At 38.6% G+C, this 16,098-nt stretch overlaps 3 protein-coding genes across 3 annotated transcripts; 2 read left to right on the top strand and 1 right to left on the bottom strand.

The window, feature by feature from the left end:
- The first annotated feature begins 345 nt into the window (after nucleotides 1–345).
- On the top strand, nucleotides 346–4,258 carry b3galt6 (UDP-Gal:betaGal beta 1,3-galactosyltransferase polypeptide 6). Its single transcript, XM_022201421.2, has 2 exons — nucleotides 346–961; nucleotides 1,472–4,258. Exon 2 carries the CDS (start codon nucleotides 1,482–1,484, stop codon nucleotides 2,499–2,501), a length of 1,020 nt encoding a protein of 339 aa, XP_022057113.1. The 5' UTR covers nucleotides 346–961; nucleotides 1,472–1,481; the 3' UTR covers nucleotides 2,502–4,258.
- Nucleotides 4,259–4,585: 327 nt separating this feature from the next.
- Nucleotides 4,586–7,923, bottom strand: si:ch211-160o17.6 (protein FAM107B). Its single transcript, XM_022201410.2, has 5 exons — nucleotides 7,801–7,923; nucleotides 6,859–6,892; nucleotides 6,546–6,702; nucleotides 5,723–5,867; nucleotides 4,586–5,643 (listed from the first exon to the last, which is right to left on the bottom strand). Exons 1-5 carry the CDS (start codon nucleotides 7,822–7,824, stop codon nucleotides 5,545–5,547), a joined length of 459 nt encoding a protein of 152 aa, XP_022057102.2. The 5' UTR covers nucleotides 7,825–7,923; the 3' UTR covers nucleotides 4,586–5,544.
- Nucleotides 7,924–10,695: 2,772 nt separating this feature from the next.
- tmem167b (transmembrane protein 167B) lies at nucleotides 10,696–14,220 on the top strand. Its single transcript, XM_022201420.2, has 3 exons — nucleotides 10,696–10,874; nucleotides 11,827–11,958; nucleotides 13,103–14,220. The coding sequence occupies exons 1-3, from the start codon at nucleotides 10,865–10,867 to the stop codon at nucleotides 13,183–13,185; spliced, it is 225 nt and encodes a 74-aa protein (XP_022057112.1). The 5' UTR covers nucleotides 10,696–10,864; the 3' UTR covers nucleotides 13,186–14,220.
- Nucleotides 14,221–16,098: the final 1,878 nt, after the last annotated feature.

The raw sequence follows: 16,098 nt of genomic DNA, 5'->3' as shown, positions 1-16,098 counted from the left end.
TCAAGTCACATCTTATAATGTGTGAATTAGCTCAGTGGTTGAGAATTTCTCACCAATTGAACAGTTATAACTTGTGCGCAATTGGATAAATTGAACCATTTTCTAACCATTACAACAAGGATCAAATTTGCAACTTTTCTCTTCAGTCAGAAAAGAAAGCTATTTGCATGCTGGATATCTATTTTTGCTTCGTCAAAACATAACTTGTTTCGATTGTGACTTTTGGTGGCCAAGCTACTTCAATGCTTTTATTTTGAAACAAACAATATTACAAGAGGTATTTCTCCATTGACAGTATGCAGAATACCTACTGCGCATGCTCCAACCAGCAGCCGTTCTGTCCATTCGTTTCATTCTCCTCCATAGACTGTATGTTGTTTCTCTTTTTTTCTTATAACACATGTCAAATTTACAACAATATATCATGTAGTCCTCATAGCCCTGTTATTTGATATATGTATACAATGTTGTCATATCCGTTCTTGGCAAAATGTCCAAATTGTTATGCTATGTGTAAGTTTATTGTAAAAACAATTATTAAAATGAAACCAAAAAAACTGTCGGCGTGAGTGTGTCTTTTTTGTTTCTTCTTTTGTGTCATTTTAACTCCCTTCTGTCGGGGGCATCGTTTCCGTTTCCTCTTCGTCACTCAGAACTGAATCCGTTTTACACTCCGAGGCTGAAAATGAAAACAGTGATACCAGCTGAAGATCCACCAGCGAACCATTTTACCTGCTTATTGTAACCTGTCTCTTTGAACCCGATAAACCTGCAGCCTGCAGGTTTCCGTCTCCTGTGTGGACCAACATGATCCAGCTGTGTGTGTCTGCATCCAGCGGAGTGAGTTTTCAAAGTGCGCAGATGGTCTTATCTGGGTAGCTAACGCTAGCTCTGCAAAGCTGCTATCTGTGGCCCCACTGGCTCTTTCTCTCACTGGACAGGTACTTTGCAATAAGCTAAGGTAAATAATAAATCCTCTTCCATTAATGCTTAGAACATTGTTGTGACACGTATACACGGTGTGCAGTTCAGCTGCTCAGCTTAGCTAGCAGGCGGTGCTCCAAAATCACGGGTATTCAATTGAGCCGAGGTTACTTTGCTAATTTGCTTGATAGCCACCTTTGTCTAACGCAAAAATGGGAACCTTCGGACTAAAACTAGAAGCTCTTGTGCAGTCATCACTTTAATGCCATTTTCACTCGTCCGTTAGAATATCTTTCATGTTCATAAATGTTCTTGTGATAAAGACAAACAACACACAGAAGTAACAAAAACGTAAAGAAGTAAATATGTATTCTGCGCATTGTCAACAGCCCAGTCTTTCATTTTATTATAAACTGAGACACACACAGTGCTTATTTGACATGTGTAAGTCAAACTGTTTGCTTGTTTCTTTTCAGCCATCTGCTGCATGCTTTCTGTAGTGTTTGGGAGAAAACTGATCCACTGACTTTTGTGTTTTTCACCCCAGACTCAGCACCATGAATCTGTTCCGCCTGGTGTGCCGTCACAAGACAGCTTTGGTCATTGGCACGGTTTGCAGTTTTGCTGTCGTCCTCGTATTTTTGGCCAAATGTACCTCAGAAACCCTGAAACAGGGTCACCCAGATCCTCCAGGCCTGGCCCCCCGACCCAACGCTTTGCAGTCCCATCCAGAGCAGCATAACCCCCCCTCCATGTCCAAAGACCTGTCTGCCTTCCTCGTGGTCCTCATCACAACAGGGCCCAAGTACACAGAACGCAGGAGTATTATCCGCAGCACCTGGCTTGCCAAGCGGGACTCGGATGTTTTGGCTATGTTTGTCGTAGGAACTCAGGGTCTTTCCAGCGAAGACCTTCAGAATCTTAACACAGAACAAGGGCGACACAAGGACTTGCTCTTACTGCCTGATTTGCGAGATTCCTATGAGAACTTAACACTCAAGCTGCTGCACATGTACTCCTGGTTGGACCAGAATGTAGAGTTCAAGTTTGTCCTGAAGGCAGATGATGACACATTTGCTCGCTTGGACCTCCTGAAAGAGGAGCTGAAGGCGAAAGAGCCCAGCCGGTTGTACTGGGGCTTCTTCTCAGGGAGAGGTCGAGTGAAAGCAGCTGGGAAGTGGCGCGAAAGCTCCTGGGAGCTCTGCGACTATTACCTGCCCTACGCCCTGGGTGGCGGCTACATTCTCTCAGCTGACCTGGTACAGTACGTGCATCTTAATGCGGGCTTCTTCAAGACGTGGCAGAGTGAGGATGTGTCACTGGGCGCCTGGCTGGCACCTGTAGATGTTCGGCGGACACATGACCCACGCTTTGACACAGAGTATAAATCGCGTGGTTGCAACAACAAATACTTGGTGACGCATAAGCAGAGTTTGGAGGACATGTTAGAGAAACACCAGACTCTGCAGCGCGACGGCAGGCTCTGCAAGGAGGAAGTCAAGCTGCGATTGTCCTATGTGTATGACTGGAGTGTGCCACCCTCACAGTGCTGCCAAAGAAAAGATGGGATTCCATAATTGTTTTATTTTTTATTACAAGGCTGAAGTTTGCATTCATCTTATATATTCATGTTGTCCGAGTCAGGAATGTTGTAGGATGTATTTTTTTTCTCTTACCAAATCTCCATTTTTAAAGCAATGTAAGTTGTGTAACTGGTACTAGACATTATAGAAAAAGCTTTAACATTGTCAGAAATCACTTTTACATTTTTTTTAAAGCTATCGTTCTATTTATGTAGACAAAAAAGGGGGAAATTTCACGTTTTTCTCCATTTAAAGCAACAATAGTTGCTTTATGTGCAAGTTCTTTCCACATACTTTTTAGTTTTAAGAAGTCTTAAACTGTCGTGTTCATTAAGTTGGGGTTTTACAAGTTATAGTAGTGAATTGTGAGCTTGATGTTGTCTCATGGTTTGCAGGGAGAAAAGGCCATGAAATTGCCTTTTTTTTAGTTTTGTAAATAGAAGCCCATTTTTCACAAATCTGAAACAGGGTGTTTGGGGTCTAGACTAAGAAGTCCAAGTAGATTTTTTTCTCTTATTCTAAACCTGCTTCAGTTGGGCACAATAACATAATAGAAGAAATGGTTACAAAGCAGCTTTTATTATGATGTCAAGTACCAATTTTACAGCTTGAAGTTCTATAACAATGGAGAAGTGACCAAGAAATATTACTCCTCAACTCTTGAATTGGAGGTCAGCTTCAGTCCTGCTTCATTTTTGACCCATGAGCTCCGTTCACCTTGCTGTTGCTGCTCTCCTCAGTCGTTGGTTTACCACTTTGGTGGCCTACTTTCTCCTCTATACTTAATCTGCTGTACCTCCTGCTAAATGTTTTCTGACACTATGCGATATGTTTTTTCAGTGTTGTAGATAGTACAGGGGAACCACAGATGGGAGACTCTAACCCTGCCATGATGTCTACACTATTTTTGTGAAAGTATTTTTTTTTCTATTTTATTTATTGTTAATTTATTCTACAGCAAACACAAGACACTGGTAATAAGTGTGGACAGTATAGTGGTTGCTGCTGGTGGGTACAGTTTGTATTTATATACATGTTGAATGAAATTGGTCTAATTCACAGAATTAATGGATGAGAAATACTGACGTTTTAGATGTCACCCTTTTGTTTACAGTTCGTGGCGTGCAAGATTTCAAATGTTCGGAGGCGCAAAGAATGTGTCGGAGAAAACGGTTGAATGTGTTTTATTTAACAGGGCTTCTTATTCCTTATACTGGAGCCTATGCGAGGAGCCTGTCATGGTTGTTATATTTCCAATACATCAGCCACACTTTAAAGTTGAGGTCAGAACATTTACTGTGCAGAGATATCAAGTAAACTGTGAATGTTCACTTGCAACACACAACATAATGAGAAACTTGATATACACTACCAGCTGGCACTTGGTCACTTTATTCAAGTGAGAAACCTAATTTGGAATTCCCTCAATCATTATTCATTGATTGTTTTCTTTGATGTTGAGGCTCTCCAAGCCAAATTCATCCCCAGCTGTGTCCCAAAACTTATGAAATTTGTGCAACAGCACAAAAGGGCATGATATGTTGGAGCGCTAAATAATTAAGGATTGCTACAAAAAGAGCGACATCAAAGCTCATTTTTGTGACTGCTGTTACATTTTTGTGAATAATGACATGAATCTTATCTCACTGTTGTCTATATCAGATTCTGATTCAGTGCAACTTAAGTTTCTGTGATTGTTTTTACATACCTGATCTGCCACCCTGGATGTTTTATTAAATATTTTAAATGTATTCTTGTGACCTGGTAATTTTAGAGGATATTTCATTGCGAAATGCACTCACAATGTAAAGCTATCTACAAAAGGCAGAATTACTATTACAAGATGCTGCTTTCTATAGCCAGTCTACTTACCAGGATGTCTTTATCCAGCCCAAATTTTAGATAAAATGTTTGAGATTTTGTCCTAATCTTGCTTGAAGGAAGTTTGTTTTCAGAATCTACAATTGTAGGATTGCATGCTTAAATAGTTAAAAAAAAAAACAACCAAAAACGTTATTTTTAATCACATGGCTGAACCGCATCTACTGCAGTTTAAAATGCTCCGTTTTAGCTCCTTATTTAAGGATCCCTTCCTGAAAAGCCCAGTCGGCTCTGATGGCATGGCCAAAGGCGAGGCAACTTTTGTTAGGTATCGTGACCCCAGATATGGCCCAACCACACCCAAAGGACTAAGCACTAAACCCTCACAGGCTTAATTGGCAGCATACAGTTTGAGTGTGTGCGTTTATAAGGACAAAGGAGGAATGGGACACTATCACAACCACACGTTGCTTAGAAAGTGCTGTTAAAACCATTTTAATTTTGGGCTTACAGGTACATAATCGAATCAGAGCCCTCAAGCACTAAATGATTTGACAGCAGGGCAGCTCTAAACCTTCACACACTTGGCGAGGACATGACTCTAAATCTCAGTCTGTCTGTCATAAACCTAAGAGAAGCAGCAAGGAAGCACTGTAGGACTGCAAGGAGGCTGCTCATACTTTGAGGGCCTGGCAAACTAGCCGCCTGGCTGCTGTTATGCAAATGTGCTACCTGCTGACATGGATGCATAATAGAAGAAAAGCCTGGACTTTGTTTGAAGCAGGTAGGGAGCAGTGTTTTGTGTGATAGAGAATAACTCCCTTTGGCATGGACCAAGGCTTTGTAAGTTTACAGACCTTTTTCATGTACAAAAAAAGTGGAAAACCAGAAAGCATAATATTTGCTCTTAAAACAATACTGATGTGCCCATATGCATGCGAAAATAGGTTTTGGTTGTAATAATTCCTACTGTTCATGCCAGCTTTAAAGCTCTTTCCCAGGAACATGATGCAGTAAAAATGCACTTAAAAGATTTGGCTTTGCAGCTGTAGATTGTAAAGGATTGTACAGCTCCAAATGTCATTAAACTTAGACATTATTGTCGAGATAAGACTGCTGAATTTAGATTTTCCAATCTGATTATATACAGCTGCCAGTCAAAGATGATATTCCTTTAAACTGACATTTTTTATTTGTCCCGTTGTTGTGGTTGTCACTAGGAAGAGTTTGGGTGGTGCTTCAAGGTTTGTCTCACAAAAACAAACTCTGGCACATTCTTCAGACTTTCGCTCCTCTTCTGTTCCTCCAGCTCGTACTGCAAGACAGGAAACACCCAATTTAACAAGTTAGGGAATATACTGAAGCTTGCAGGCTGTGTGGTTTTCTCAGCTTACCACTTGTAGCCTCTGCAGCCTCGTACGTAGCTTCACCTCCAAGTCGGAGGGAGGGTGGAGAGCCAGCTCCCTTTGTTTGTGCTGCTCTCTCTGTTTGTGTTCCAGCACACACTGCAGCTCTGGCTTTCTTCTAGGCAGTACACCTCTGAGGATACAATACAGTATGGATAGAAATTTAGATCTCTAGATTAAGAGTAGCTGTCAAAAATACCATAAATGCACCAAATTTATTGTAAATTATTTAAGCACAAGAATAGACAGGAGAGAGTGTATTTTATGGAAAAGCAATTGGATATCTGACATTATCATGTCATCTTATTTGTACTGAATGTTTTCTTCTTCATGCTAACAAATGATTGTAGATCTATGCATTATTTTTGCTTTCTCGGACAGGACAGTGAGAGTACTTGCCCCCTGTTGAGTGATCAGCAGTGATCTTTAAAAAGGTGCTTCACTTTTGACTCAGTCACTGTTCAACACTAAGCATATTGCTTATCCACAGCCGCTGACCTGATCAGAAGGACTGAGAAAGCCTAAGAGGATTCTCTGGTGGAGGAGGGGGGCTGCTAAAATGATCACCTGGAGAACTACATCTACCGTCTGATTGTTGTTATAACCTGCATTTACCACACATCAACCAAAAAACTGTCACATCAAAACAACTCAAAGCTTTGGAGTCAAACAGATGACCCAAACAGGGCCACTTCGAGTAGATTTTCTTTGCTGACTGATGTCAGATTTGTGTGTTCATGGAACAGCGTGTACCTCCTGCATATGTGACCTGATCATAGGATAACAAGTACAGGGCTCAGTGTTTTCTCACCGTCTGTGGCAGAATAGCAGCTCTTGATGAAGAGCTCTGTGTTGGTGAGAAGCCAGGATGGGATTTGGAAGCTTTCTAGCTTTGATGAGGTCATCATCCTCCTGTTCTTGATTTTCAATCACCTGGCGAGGTGGCAGCATCCAGCACTGATGTCTGTCTGATACACATGAATACAAGCCAGAGAGTTCAGTCCAGTGTGCACAGTAACAGAACTGTTAAGATGCTTTTTGGTGTTGTGTTGCACTTTCTCAAAATGTGAAAATCCCACATTTGTCTCACTGATGCAACATAACTTGTCTTGATTGTGTCTTACCGCTTTTGTTTCGAAGGATTGTTTTTTGTGATGCCTGAAAGAAGAGCAGGAGTCAGTGAGTTGGATTCTTTTGCATAATAAGCAAAATGCAGGTCAAAGCATGTAAATCTACACAGACAACTCTGTCATCTATCAGCACATGTAAGCAACCAAGTTAAACTTTCTAAATAAATATTAAATGGGGATTGTCATACAAAATGCTGACATCCTAACAGAGTGCAAAACAATTAGTGCATTCTACAGACTGACACAGTAACCTGTTCTCCCCCTCGAATTTATTGGACATTGTGTTAAACAATACATCTACTGATTATTATCTGTAAATGTATTACTCAAATAGAAATTCAGCATGTTCTGTGATTAAAGATAGGGTTAATTTCTCTTCATCTTGTCCATCTCATGGAAATGAACGTTACAAAATAAAACAAATGTGTGACACTTTTCCTTAGCCCAGCAAACAAAAGCTGAGTTTACTTCTTGGTATTGAAACTAAATTAATAAAATAAAATTAATATAAATATGAAACTCTACATCTCTACATTGCCATCTCTGTGGACTGTGGTTTGAACCAGTGACAAAATACAGCAGATTAGTTCTCACTGAGCATGTCATGGGCACATTCAGAGTTATTTTAGAGTTAAAAACAGTTGTTTTGCTTTTTTTCAGGATTTTCTTTTAAAATAGTAATAATTAAAAAAATGATTACACATTGATGATTTTGTAAAGTTAATTAAATTAATTTTAAGCTAAAATATTTTTCCAATGTGCATCTTCCATTCCGAGTCCAAAACACACTTTACTTCATCCGTTGTTCAGACAGACACGCAGACAATTCGAAGCTGTTTTCCTCTTTCTTATTAATTAAAGAAATACTTATTTTCTGCATTCACCATAAGCATTCCCCAATACCTACTAGTACAAAAGCACCAAAAACAATCTTACCTGAGTGCTCTGGTAGAGACGCATTGCTGAAAAGAGAGTTGCTGAAGATCAAGTGTTAAAGTCTGTTTCCACAGACTCCAGTGTAGAAGGAGAAGAGGCTCACTGTTGCTGTCCGGCTGCTCAATGAACTGCAGTGACAGTGAGGCTGATCAGAGCAGGTGTGCCTCTCTTGTCCTGATCAAATCTCATTAACTGTCTTACGACCCTTTGTTCCACCCTTGTTCCCTCTGAGAGAGAAACTCCTGTTGTCTCAGAGCAACAGCAGCAGCAGCATATGCACAGATTAGACTAATGTAATATAATGATTAGGATAAAGCAACCTGATAACAAAACAAATATGGCTTTTGTAGCTTTTGTGTCTCTGCTTTTTGGAGCCGTTTATCACACACACTAAGGGAAGGAAGACTAGTCCTTATCCACATTTAAGTTTACTTTATTGTAATTAACTTATCAGTCGATCTATAATCTATTTTGATTGATATTTAATAACACACCTCTGTCTGCCTTCAGCTTAAATATCATACAAAGGAAAACCCACCTAAACAGAAGCATCAATTGTTGATGGTCCTGAGACAAGATCTGCTCAAAGTAGTAATGGTAGACAAATGAAGCCAAAAAATGTGAGTTATACAAGACACTAAAAAATGACAGTTTCTTCTCTGATATAGTAGTAAATACAAATGCTGGATTACAGATGAACAAGGTGCAAATTTTAATGTGATGCCAAATATTGTATGTCAAGAAGTGACAACATTATTTTAGGAACAATCAGTGTGATATGTAGCACACAAAAAATATCAAAATACTTAAAAATGGGCAGAATTGTATGTACATATGTCTTACTCAGCTGAATGTGAAAGAGTTTGTCCAAGTGTCTCTTGTATATGTAGTTATATAGGTATGAAAACTGCTGTTTTGTCAGCCTGACCATAATGCTAGTGTAAGTTTAAGTCTGAGAAACTATTACCTACATCCGGTCACTGCTTCCTCATCAGCAAAAACTAAAGTAAAGACATTCCTCTGAACCAGGCTGACCATGTGGCCATATAAATTTAATTTTGTCATAATATTTGATCATACCACAATATAACAGGACAAATGTTTTTATGTATCTCCCTCTCAATCACTGTTCTCATATGTTTTTTTTTTAATTAAGTCAACTGAAATAAAAGAAATATCTATTTATTTTAGTCTCGTTTTTTTTGGTTGCTTTTTTAAAACCTTTCTTTGTTCCATTTAATGTTCTGTCCTCTCTTGTGTGTTGTTTTTACATTTAAAATTTCAATTTTGAAAACCTCAAAGAAAATATTTAAGATATATATATTCCAAACTCTAAAGGCTATTGCTTTATAGGGGACTCTAAAGCAAAGTGCAAACTAACAAAAGATGGTTTGTATGGGTCTTGAATGCAAACGGTATCGTAATTACCTTAATACCGCTTTGACTGCTTAAATAGATGTTTTCTCTGTACTGAAGGCAATGTGGAGAGGCTGGACAAAGTACTACAAACTGCTCCTCTGGGGCCAAGTTGGGGTGGCTCAGCTGTTTAGTGGCGTCAGCTCATTTTGGTGTGGGTGGAAGCTCACTTTAATCCTCATCCGTCCCTCTGCTCCTGCATAAGGTGTGTCCAGTGTTGCGTTCAGAGCTGTAGCAGAGCCAGCATTTCTCACCAGGCTGTTAATTCTACCTTGGTATTCCATTGATAGGTTCAGAGAGCAGTGTGCTGGTCACAACTGTAAGAAACGAGCAAGGAACGGTGTGACAGCCCTAAACAATCTTTCTGTATTTTTATATGCAGGATTGTCCATTTGTTAATGATAGAGTTCATGAATATTCTCAGTCTTGAGCTCTTCTTCATTGTGTTGCTGTTGAATCATTTCAGAATATAACACATCTAAAAGAAAGCTCCTTTTCAGTGGAGCAATAAGATATGCATTACAAATTTACTCACCAAATTTAAATATTAAAGTTAAGATCCTACAGCATTGTCTTATTATGTAAATTTACCAGACTCATTAAAATATTTAGATTGAAGCCCTGCAGTATTACTAATTATGCAAATTAGTCTGAAAGATTTAAATATTAAAGTCAACACTCCACAATTTTATATAAACACAAATAAACCTGTCTAACCTCAAATTTAGGTTAAGACCTAATAATATTAATATTAGACCCTATAATATGCAATTTTATTAATTATGCAAACTTGACTGAATAATGTAAATATTAAGATGAAGGTCATACAGTGTCATTCATTATTTGAATTTGGGTGAGGTAAATATTATAATTAGTTCCCATAATATTGTATACAATACAATGACTAACTTAAAGGTTTGGAAGAGGAGGCTACAATAATATATCCTCTTTTAAATTACCTGAATAATTACAAATTAAAGTTAGATCCAAAAATAAGTATGCATGGAAACCCCAATGTATCCAAAGATGTCTTATGAGCAATCATAATATTTAGAGTAAAGAGGAAAACTTCATATTTAACATATTTCATATTTAAGATCTCCACTATAACCAGGTTTAGGACATAAAAAAGAAGCTTATGAGAGAAACAAAACTATTACACATTAATCTACAGTGTTGGCCTCGAGGAAATCTGTTCTAAATTTAGGGTAAAGTACATTTAAAAGAAGTGTGAATGTAAATTATGTATGTGTGTATTTAAATTATGATGTGTTTGAGATTTTAATTTTTCACATTTATTCTATACCAAAAAGGTGGTTTTATGGATACATTTAAACTCAGGTAGGTGTACAGACCTTATATATACAGTCTATGGTACAGACACACTGTATAAGAAATAATTCTTACACAATCTACGGTACAAACAGGTAGCTGTGTGTCAAAAAAGTCCAGTAGGTGGCAGTGACGTCAGCTGGACGACAACAAACAGAAACCGCAGAAGAAGAGTGTAAGCAGGGAAACGGAAATGTCAACCGAGTGACTGCGAAGCGAAGCAGACTGTATCATTTATTCACTTTAAAACATATGATGGACTTCTAATTCAGAGGAAAAACAGTCATATAACATCGTCAAAGAGCAAGCTGCGAATATGACAAATGGTAGGTTTACTGTATTAAACAACTAGCCGACGGCAGCAGAACGGAGAAGTTAGGCGACTTCTGGGAGGGAAGGCAAGTGGAAGCTAGGTTAGCTGTAGACGTGGCCCTGGATAGTACTGTCAGACTGTTGGCACTTAAACAAACTCTGGATTCATTTTAACTATATTGTTTCGCATATGTGTTATAATTGCAGATCCGTTGCTAGGCTTGCCGTGTTTCGTGTGAAACTCCTTGTACGTCGTGTTATTGTCTGGCTACAAGGCACTTCGCTAACTAGCTTTAACTGGTATGTCGGTGGCTAAAGCTAAAAAAATGAGGGTATCCAGCTGGACCACATTTCACAAAACAAAAAGCTTGATAGTACAAATTAGTCAGTAATATATGCATTTTCCTTCTGCTCTCTTTGTCTGCTGTTCAGTTATGTTGCTGCAACAGCACGAAACTCATAACTAACCAGGGTCAACAACACAGCGCGTACATGCAAATTAAAGGGAAAGTCCATCACAGGACACAGTGTTTATGGTGCTATTTGAATTACTTTAGGTGATGCACAAAATGTCAGACTTACAACAATACTAGCATTCACATTTTTCGGTTAACTAGACGTTAGAATAGTAATAGTAATAAATCATTAGGTGACAGGTTTTAAAGATGGTTTATTGAAACCAAATCTACTCTTCAATTGCATGAATTACAGTAAAAATGAAGATGTGAGTACGTGGCTTTATTAAAACCACCCTTTGTGTTATGACAGTGTCTTGACAGTCATTTTACATCTAACAAATATGAACCTGTGCCACACCACAGCAAGAATGGATTAATGCTATTTTTTGCTTTTCGATAATTCTGTATAACTAATGCATTTGTATTGCACTGGTTAAGAAAGCTCAATAAGCTGTACATAACTGCCTCTCAGCCCAGACGATGATATTGTCTTTCTCTTCTACCACAGTGTACTCTTTCGATGGCATCCTGGTGTTTGGGCTGCTGTTTATCTGCACTTGTGCATACCTCAAAAAGGTGCCTCGCCTCAACAGCTGGCTGCTGTCAGAGAAGAAAGGAGTGTGGGGTGTCTTCTACAAAGGTGAGTATAATGATGTGGTGGCACAGCACACACCTGTAATTTATACATAACCTGTTCCTGTTGAGTGAACACGAGAGTCAAAGGGCTCTGAACAATTTGGGAAAAATTCCAAATTAAAATTTTTAGACAGATATTGTGGTATGATTTAAGTTAAGTTTCACTTTGATATTCACTGTGCAATAGGTTGAAAGAATGTAATAAATTATTACAACGTAACACTCCAGGAAAAGCCTTGCTGTCACACAAGGAGAACAACATGAATTTATAAACCCATCTATCCTTGATGATTTCAGTCTGTTTAAATAAATAAAACTGAATCAATGTCATTATTTAATAGCCACACCTCAAATATCCTGAATATCCTGAATCCTTTTTCATATTGCAGTTCAGATTTGATATCAATGAACTGTTCGGCCACTGCACATTTGATTTGTCTAATGTTAGCAGCCTGAAACCTCATGTTGATGCATTTTGTGTTGTTTGTGCTGCACTACAGCACAACATAAGTGAAACAAATCCAGAATTGAGTAGAATTGGGTGATATAAAATAAGGTGTGGACCGATGTCAAAAACCTTATCATCTGGTTATGACAGTTTAGCTGTTTCTCATTGTAGTATGTCATGATAGACAGTTTTGCTAAACAAAGAGAACTTCGCTATTTTACTGGCAGGATGTTTTTTTCAATCGGCCTGATGAAGTACCTTGATTTTTCAGGTACTGAATGTGTTGGATTTGCCAAAAATAGACAATGATACAATTTAATTTGTTACAATGTACCTGACACAGCATGCATTTATATTTTGAGTAAAAGTATTCATGTCTGTTGCCCAACTGCCCAAAATTTGAGAATTTACACGTATATTAGATTATGGGTATGTAAGATAATGCCAACTAAATCCTCCATGGTTTCCTTGTCCATATACTTAGAGATATTTATTTAGTTTAGAGTACAAAGCAACAGAAATGTGTAGATAAAACTGCACTATACTTTTTCCATCTTTTGAGAAGAGTTATTTATCACATCACACTAGCACCTAAATGATACATATTTCTTGACCTTGTCGTCGTGCTTCCATTTTTTATGCTTTCTGTGTTCATAGTTAACCTGCGACTTTCTTTGCTCGTCCTGTTTCTCATTCTCAGCTGCGGTAATCGGGACGAGGCTTCACATTGCCGTGGCGTTTTCCTGCTTGGTCATGGCCTTCTACGTCGTCTTCTTGAAATGATAGTCGGACTGGGCTGAAAAGAACTGAGCGGGCGCGGGCCGGGGATGGACTCATCTCTGTGGTCATGTATCAATCCTTGCTGTGGGACACCTCTTGGATTATGTGACAGATGAAACCCCACTGAGCCTGTGGACCCATATGAAAGTCAAGCCAGTGCTGCCCCCTTCTGATGACTGGGTACATAACTCCTCCCTTAATGATAGGTGTGCACTACAGCCATGAAGGGTATCGTGAATCTATTCCAGAGTTTTTACAGAGGAGAGAGCCTGTTGATGCACATGGTATCTTTCTGTTATTGGGTAATACTGTTTGTTGTCTACATCCATACCACATCATTATTTATATTGAAGGATGCCGAAGATGGAAGGGCGGTGTGTGCATTATACCTTATATCTGTATACAACTTAAAATTAGCCTAGATGTATATATTTGGAAAAAAATAATACCGATAGAGATTTGCTAGAAGTTATATGTGATCCAACTGAAAATGATCAATTCTGCTCGCTCCCAGCTATGCTGTTTTTTTCTGTATCACTTCTTCTGTCAATGGTGGAGGGCAAGATAAAGCTAATATATAAAGATGTCCTCGTGTACACTATGTTTTGCTTTTTTGGATCTCTTTTCTTAACAGTGCTATCTGGCATCTTTTCAACTTTTTTAGGTTTGAAATACACATTTTTCACAGGTGTATGTTGTATATACTTTGCCATCTTATTGTGTACTGATTACATGTTTTTAATGTCACAAATTGGACTGCAATTCACATAGGAGTCAAAATTCTTTCAAAATTGTAGTTTCACAGAAAGGCGTAATAACTAACAGGCGCATATCAGCAATTTGTGAGAATTGGATAGCTGTATCAAACTTGCCCGAAGATTTAAAAGCAAAGCCAAATAGGGATGGTGCTTCTCATGCCATTTTAGTTATATGCTGTCATTCTGACTTTATTTCTGCCACCTTATTTGTATTGTTACAACAAGAAATTGTTTTTAGAGGGGATGCAAAGCAATTTTAAGTAAAATGTTGATCATACAATTTCTGTGTTGGTTGTCTTTTCAAAACAAATGTCAAGGTTTAAGTTTGGTACCTATATTTTATTAAGTTATAGCTGTGAATCATGACCAGCAGAACATAATAAATCAAATACACTGTCCAGATAAATTTAAATACCATTCAAGGAGGTTGTGTGTGAATGGGTATAGGTCAGCTTTGCACATCTGGAAAGTGCTGATTGAGCTTTAAGACATTTGCAGGTATCAATGCCTGCCATAAAAAGTCAATTGAAATCTGGGGCTCTGATTTTGGCTGTTGCTGAGCAGGTACAAGCTTTATCTACATGTTTTGGGTTGTTGCCTTGCTACAGCATCAATCATCTCTCGTATCATCCCAGTGTTCCCTCCAGAACTGAACTGATTTCCTTTTCACCCCTCAAGCCCTACAAAGTCTGCTGCAGAAAACCCTCAGTGAAGCACCGAAAGCACAGCTCCGCCTCCAGCAAGCATCACGGTGGGTTTTGTAGCTTGCAGCATAATTTAGTTCTGTCAGACCGTGAAACTTTCTTTCACATTTTTTTTTCATTCTCCCACATAGTCTCTGGTAGCCACCTGAGATGTCAATCTATTTCTCTGACAAGCAGCAGCTAGTATATGCTCCAGTTATCCTTCATCTTATCCAGTAAATACTGAACAGTCTTTACGTGTGCCATCAGCCTTTTGGTAGCTCCTGTCACAGACGTTCTCAATTTTTGGAAAAAAAAACCCCTTCAGATGTAAAACTGCACTTGATAAGGAATTTTCAAAGTAAATGTGTAATGTTAACTGTACTCTGAGGGACGTTGAGTGCTCTGGTATGCTTCTGTGTCATTGTTTGATTTTTTTTTTTTTAAACAGCCGACATGTTCACTTGTTGAGCAGGAAAAGCACAGGTGTTATGAGTAATGCTAATGCTGGATCAGTGTATTCAAGTAAATTATGAGTGTCACAGTGAGTCAGCATTCTCAGTACCAGGACCTTGAAAGAGAAGTAGCTAAATCAAATTTGCTATCATACATTTTGTAACATATACACCAGCGCTTTTCCTGCTATGGCATGTAAATGTTTGTTCCACAAAGATGCGTACTTTTTATTTCAGAATCAGCTTTATTGTCCAAGTGTGCCTAGGCCTACACATACAGGGAAATTGAATCTGTTCTCAAAGTACTAACACAAAGAACACATGCACATTTAACCAGGTTAAAGATGGGCAAATTTGCATTTAACTACTGTATCAAGGTATCAATGTGTTAGAGAGTATGTGAACCCAGAGTTGAGTGCAAACTGTGCAAATTCTAACTATAGGAATGAATAGCCTCGGGCTGTAGAGTGGCTTGCCGGTTAGCACCATTGCCTTACAGCGAGAAGATTCCTGGTTTGTGTGCTGACTTGGGCCCGCAATCTTTCTGCATGGAGTCTGCATGTTCTCCCTGTGCATGCGTGTGTTTTCTCCAGGTTCTCCAGCTTTCTCCCACAGTCTAGAAATGCTGAGGTTAACTGGTAAGTTTGAATTGTCTGTAGGTGAACTTCAGTGATTGTTTGTCTCTATGTGTAGCCCTGTGAGAGACTGGTGACCTGTCCAGGGTGTCCCCTGGCTTCACCCCAAGGATAACCATTAACAGTCTTCATATTTGACTGTTACTTTTGTAAGGTTGAACTGAATCTTTTATTTGTTTTTAAATATTTCTTTCTGTTGGCACCAGTTATCTGAATTAGGTGTGTGCCATAACAAATGGCTAAATACTGCATTAGCAAATCAGTTAGAAATATTTAGCTTTGATATTAAAGATCTTATGTGTTGATAAGTATGAAAAAGCTCATCATTGTGTTTTAGTAATCACAGGTGAATATTGTTTGGAGCAGATGATTAGATTCAACTTTA

Source organism: Acanthochromis polyacanthus, chromosome 5, assembly GCF_021347895.1.
Source record: "Acanthochromis polyacanthus isolate Apoly-LR-REF ecotype Palm Island chromosome 5, KAUST_Apoly_ChrSc, whole genome shotgun sequence".
NCBI classification, from domain to species: Eukaryota; Metazoa; Chordata; class Actinopteri; family Pomacentridae; genus Acanthochromis; species Acanthochromis polyacanthus.
The sequence above is the reverse complement of the archived record's forward strand: the minus strand, read 5'-3'. Positions and strand labels throughout refer to the sequence as shown.

Coding starts and splice junctions, on each gene's coding strand:
- b3galt6 (XM_022201421.2), top strand. CDS start 1,482: ATGAATCTGTTCCGCCTGGTGTGCCGTCACAAGACAGCTTTGGTCATT.
- si:ch211-160o17.6 (XM_022201410.2), bottom strand. CDS start 7,824: ATGCGTCTCTACCAGAGCACTCAG. Junction 6,703..6,858: donor AATCCTTCGAAACAAAAGCG/GTAAGACACAAT, acceptor CATGTGTATCAG/ACAGACATCAGTGCTGGATG. Junction 5,868..6,545: donor CTGCTATTCTGCCACAGACG/GTGAGAAAACAC, acceptor TTGTATCCTCAG/AGGTGTACTGCCTAGAAGAA.
- tmem167b (XM_022201420.2), top strand. Junction 11,959..13,102: donor GTGGGGTGTCTTCTACAAAG/GTGAGTATAATG, acceptor TCTCATTCTCAG/CTGCGGTAATCGGGACGAGG.